At 44.5% G+C, this 5,932-nt stretch overlaps 1 protein-coding gene across 2 annotated transcripts; it reads left to right on the top strand.

Moving 5' to 3' along the window:
• The first annotated feature begins 337 nt into the window (after positions 1-337).
• On the top strand, positions 338-5,590 carry LOC136486878 (uncharacterized). 2 transcript variants are annotated; one of them, XM_066483938.1, is made up of 13 exons: positions 338-758; positions 2,008-2,100; positions 2,206-2,322; positions 2,408-2,632; positions 2,718-2,800; positions 2,915-3,015; positions 3,381-3,504; positions 3,758-3,912; positions 3,993-4,129; positions 4,211-4,381; positions 4,490-4,714; positions 4,813-5,046; positions 5,199-5,590. In XM_066483938.1, exons 1-13 carry the CDS (start codon positions 357-359, stop codon positions 5,295-5,297), a joined length of 2,166 nt encoding a protein of 721 aa, XP_066340035.1. In that variant the 5' UTR covers positions 338-356; the 3' UTR covers positions 5,298-5,590. The 2 variants fall into 2 exon arrangements, with proteins under 2 accessions (XP_066340035.1, XP_066340036.1); XM_066483939.1 differs by lacking the exon at positions 2,008-2,100.
• Positions 5,591-5,932: the final 342 nt, after the last annotated feature.

The following is a 5,932-nucleotide window of genomic DNA, read 5'->3' as shown; positions in this document are numbered from 1 at the left end:
GCGCGGCACTGCCGCGCCAAGGTCGATGGCGCGATAGACCCTGCCATATCATCGATCAGCGATTCCGGTCGCCACCACGTTAGCCCTCTGCCGCACCACCATGCATGGCGTGGCACCAGCATTTGGCCGCGCCAGGGTAATAGGCGCGTTCAAAAGTGTTAGTTTAAAAAAACTCAATAGTGTTAGATTTAAAATTAGTTTTTAAAAAGTGTTAAAATTAAAAAAAAAACCCCGCAGAAGGCAGGCTCAAACGCTAGCCATACTGGAAAAAATAAAATAATAATGGTGCTCACAATAGGATTTTTTTTTCTGAACAACAATACGAAAATTCCAACATAAGAAGCGCACAGGGGCACATGCCATATGTCCTCGTCTGTTCTGCGAACTCTGCAGTGAGCTCGGGCCAGTATTCCTCCACGGACCCCGCCGGCCAGGCGGCAGCAGCTGCAGCTGCGAGCCTCCGCTGTCCGGGGTGTCCGGCCCCCTTCTCTCTCCTCCCGCCTGCGCCCCCGCGCGGCCCCGCGCGCGGACGACAGGTGTCAGGCATGCGGCCGCCACGTCCTCCCCAACCGACGCCACCTCCCTCCTCCCGCCCCCTCCACCTCCTCGTTGTCGTCCCCGTCCTCTGTTTCGCGGCCATCCTGACGCCCGCCGCCGCCGCCGCGGTAGCAGCAGCAGCAACAGGGGACACGGGCGGAGCAGGAGGAGAAGGCGGCGTCATCAGGACCAGGACCGCTGCTGTCGCCAGGTCCGCCATGGTATATGACCCCTTCTCGCTCTCCCTCTCTCCCGAACCAGTTCATCTCTGCTTCATCGCGAATTTGTTTTTTTTTTCTTTTCTTTTTGCGTCCCCAATCCTAGTCCTAGAAAAAGGCGTGAGCTGTCTTACAGTAGCGACAGCCGCGCAGTACCAGTGAATGGCACTGGGACCGGCCGGCAGCATCACAGCGAGGAGTGAATTGCTCCGAACGTTTCCACGGCGCTGGTTGAGGATTGAGATGGTCCGTTGATCGTCGTTGACTTTGGTTTACTTCTGAGATGAGATGCGTTGCTTCGTAGCTGCTGCTGCAGTATACTAGTAATACTAGTGCGCCGTTCATAGCACGGTAGGCAGCGTAGGCAATGGATTTTGTTTTTTTTTTAGTATAAGAGCGGAGGCAAAGGGTAGGTGGTTGAAAACTGGGATAGAGGTGCGACAGCTATAGGCTACAGCATTTTGGTAGCCAATGTTCGCGTAGGCAATAGAATCTGCAGAAACTGACAAACCGATGGTCACAATCAGCAGGGTCGTCGACCAGGACAATGCATACAGTAAACTGGTTGGACCTGTTGGTCAGATTCATGCCAATAGATTAGTTTAATTGTTATGCTGAAATTTGTTACTGCAGCAAGGTCCCCTTTTCACATGTAGAAGTTGACATTGTTCAAGGGGGGGAAAAGAGTAGAAGCTGATTTCAGGTATTCAAGGGGCGGATAGTACAGAGCTAGGTATAGGAGCGTGATATAGACTTACAAGAGTGAATCGGATAGTTTCCATTGATATACAAGCTATAGTGGTTATACATTTCATGGTACCAAGTGGTTATGAATTTATAGTGCTACATAAGTTCTTGTATCACATCAACCATATTTTGTAAAGATTTAGTTTTCTGAACGTCAGGTGCCAAATTTTATATTGATGATAAGTGGCCCTGTAAGGTTTCTAACTACATCTGTTCGTGGGCCATATCTCAGCATTTATGCAGAAAGGCCATGACTAAAGAGTTCTATGTTGATATAAATGATCAAATTAACAGCTTCAACTGATTTAAAACATAATAAAAGATTATTCTAACTACAGTAATCATTGATGTACTCATTAAACTTCGTTTGCATTTGAATTTAAGATTAGTTTTTGTTCTCAATGTCAGGTGCCAAATCTTAAGATCATAAGTAGTTCATGTACAGCCTCATCTCATCAAACCTCTTATATCGCTATTGTTTATGTTTATTTGTTGTGGTACTCAGGCGTGGCCATCAAAATGTAAATGGTTGCCCTTACCAAACAGTGGGAGGTGTCCCTCGTATACTCTTGTTTCCAAATACCACAAGATTTGGAAGGCACGACTTTTCTTACTGTTAAATACTTAAATCTGATGCTATTTATTTCTGCAAAGCAATTTATCTTGGAGCGTTGGACCATCACTTTGTCCTGTTCTTTTTCAGGAAACGAAGCAATTTGTTTCTGCAAAAGATGTTCTGAAGAAAGAACCAGTTAGCGATGTCATTGCTTTAAAGGATTCCATGAAGTATTTTGATGCTGATTTCTTCAATGATTCAAAAGTATATATGAACTATTTTTTTTATATCCACATGAAGTAATATGTTAATGTTGCTTTTTAGTGCATGCTGCTTTCCTTGCTTGTAGCTACGTGAGATGGAAGATGGTGCAAAGGAATTCAATGTACCTGCATTCAGAGAAAATCGGAAATTGGTCGCGTCAGAGAATGGTGGTTTGCATAACCCTTCTGTTCTACTCTTTAAATCATCATGGAGCAGTGACAGCATGACAAGTGAGACTAGAAGTTTCAAGTACCCTCGTGCGCCTTCTGTACATCGTCCAACTAATGATGAAGATATTGCATTTATGTCGGTCAGTTTTCTGAACCATCTTGTGTCACATGTTGATTATTAAAAACTATCCCTTCTCAAAACAATAAGCAATATCCATATGTCAGGTAATCGAGCTCGGAGAGCTTATTAGGACAAAGCAAATAACATCATGTGAACTTACAGATATATTCCTGAGGAGATTAAAGAGGTCAATATATATGTTTCTGTCTTCCGTGCATTCTTCATAGGATTTTGTGTGAATGCAGCATGTGGCTCACAATTAACATATTTTAGTAATGCAACTCCTTGATATATCTATCAGGTACAATCCTGTTCTGGAAGCTGTTGTTACATATACTGAAGATTTAGCATACAAACAAGCCAAGGAAGCAGATGACTTGCTGGCACAAGGAAAATATCTTGGTATATATATAGCTAATCAGCCTGAGCTTCTAAAGCATTATCTACTATTGGCAGTACTTGTACCTTTTCCCTCAGGTTCATTTAGAATTATTTCTTGTATACATAGCTTCTCATTGCAGCTGATTTTCATCGGGGTCCTATTTGAGTACATTCTATTTCAAGTCCACTTGAAGTTTGTGCTCATATGACTAATAGACTGACTGCCTGAGAATCCGTGGTGTAAAATTGTTGACTAGTGTCTTTTTTTCTCTGTAGGGTTAATTATGCCATTATATGAATACTAGGGTATTCAAACTGAGTGTTTACTCCTTAGCCGATGTTTTGCACTTATGCTAAAAATTCACACTGACAAATCCTGACACCAGGTCCTTTGCATGGCATTCCATATGGCCTCAAAGATATAATTGCTGTACCACACTACAAGACCACTTGGGGCTCAAGGACGTTTAAGAACCAAGTCATTGATAGTGAAGCGTACGTGTACAAAAGGTTTGTTCTTTTTTTTCCAGTTTATGTATCATATTTTAGGCTACCTCGTGATATCAGGGCTAGATTGCTACTCCCTCTGTTCCAAATTATAAGATGTTCTAGCTTTTCTATATACATAGCTTTTACTATGTATCTAGACATAATGGATATCTAGATGCGTAGCAAAAGCTATGTATCTAGAAAAGCTAGAAAGTCTTATAATTTGGGATGGGGGGAGCAGTTACTATCTTTAATGTCTGCCATCCTCCTTCAGATTGAAGTCGGCTGGAGCAGTCCTTGTAGCGAAGCTTGTCACAGGCTCGCTTGCCTATGATGATATATGGTTTGGGGGAAGGACACGAAACCCCTGGAACATCGAGGAATTCTCTACTGGCTCGTCGGCAGGTCCAGCGGCTAGCACCTCTGCAGGTTAGTTTATATGACATGTATGTGTGAACCTAGAAATTTATAAACTATTTACTGAATGCTGTGATTTTGCACTGCATTAGGAATGGTTCCATTCGCAATTGGTTCAGAAACTGCAGGATCCATAACATATCCAGCTGCTAGATGCGGAGTAACTGCATTGCGCCCAACATTTGGAACAGTTGCACGAACTGATGTCATGAGCATTTCTGAGAGTTTGGTATTTATATGCGAACTCTTTGTTGGCATTTTCAGATTCCTGTCGATCTTTGAATGATGAATATATGAGTCTAAATTGCAGGACAAGCTGGGACCTTTCTGCAGAAGTGCAGTAGATTGTGCTATTGTATTAGACGCAATTCGTGGAAAGGATGCGGGTGATCCGTCATCTCGCGAGGTTGCTTTGGGTGATCCATTTCATGTTGACATCACCAAACTCACTGTTGGCTATCTTGATGACGCTGAGATGGAGGTAGTACAGAGCTTTTAATCTGCTCAGCTGTCTGTAGTTTTGTGTATTGATCATTCCTGATTTGCTCCTCAAACACGATACATATTTTTGTTGTTGTGATCATGCCAGGTTGTCCATGTTCTTTCCTCTAAAGGTGTCAAACTGGTCCCTTTCAAGCTGAACTACACTGTCGAATCAGTCCAGTCCATCCTGAACATAACGATGGACACTGATATGCTTGCGCACTTCGACAACTGGCAGCGGGAAGGACATGATGATGACTATGAGGCGCAAGACCAGTGGCCAGTAGAGCTTCGTCGTGCGCGGTTAATCCCAGCAGTGGACTATATACAGGTTATTTATCTGAGGAAACTAAGCTGCACATTTATATGTCTCGACTTCTCCATTGGAGCCGAGTTACAGTGTTTGTGTTCTGAACTTCTGATGAACAGGCGCAGCGAGCACGGGGCAAGTTGATCAGAGAAATCAAAGATAGTTTCACAGTTGATGCATTTGTTGGCAATGTGACCGACTGGGAGCGCGTCTGTCTCGGGAACCTTGTTGGTATGCCTGTGGTCGTGGTGCCGACGGGCTTGAAGAGCATTGAGGACCCACCGAAAGGCGGTACAAAGAGAAGAACCACAGTGACGACAGGCATATACGCTCCTCCTGACCACGATCACATTGTAAGCTTCCTCCGCTCATAGCCTCTTGTTCTTATCAGATGTCAGCATCAGTAGGGCAACCTGTCAGTGCCTCAGTGAGACCAAAGAAACCTGCCGGTGCAGCGATGTGGCAACCATGGCTACCTGTTGTATTGACTCCCATTTCCTCGCAGGCTCTGGCGCTGGCAATGGCATACCAGTCCGTCACTAATCACAACAAACAGCGGCCGCCGATCGATGATCTGGGGCCAAATGACGGCATACACAGGTAGAGCAACCTGCTGATGAGGTGCGATGATGATGGTAGCACAAGGGTCGTTATGGAAGCTGAAGTTGAAGACGATCAGTGGGCCCAAATTTTTTTTTTTTTTTAGAGTTTGAGGGCGAGGCCCCAGCCTTAGTGTTAACCAAGACAGAAACAGTGTAGTTCAGATACAGCATCCAGTTTACTCCGAAAAGCCAAACAGCAGCAGAAACCGACCCAAACCATCAAGCTAAAACTGACAACAAAAACGCCTATTACATATGCCAAACCGATTTGAATTGATACAGATTGATCCACTTCTCCTCCGCAGCCTTCTCCATATCAGAGTGGTTCACCAGATGAGCTTTCACTTCAGCCGGCAGATTGGCCTGCTGCAAGTCCAAAGCATGGCTGTAGAGGTACTTTGCCCAATCACCATCCACCTGGGCTAGCCACGCAGCCTGTGTGGTCTTGTAGCCAGGATCTATAGCTTCCCCAATTTCAACTTGAGCTCCAGAGATTTTTCTTCCGGACAGAGAATAATCCAATCTTGGATCATCACTGTTACCTTCAGTAACAGGAGTCTCCCATCCTTCCAAAGAGAACGCTGAAAACAAACAGGGTAGCTGCGCAAATCATATTATCAACTAAGCACCTAGAATT

Source organism: Miscanthus floridulus, chromosome 10 (genome assembly GCF_019320115.1).
Source record: "Miscanthus floridulus cultivar M001 chromosome 10, ASM1932011v1, whole genome shotgun sequence".
Classification (NCBI taxonomy): domain Eukaryota; kingdom Viridiplantae; phylum Streptophyta; class Magnoliopsida; order Poales; family Poaceae; genus Miscanthus; species Miscanthus floridulus.
Note: the sequence above shows the minus strand (reverse complement) of the source record. Positions and strands in the feature narration are given on the sequence as shown.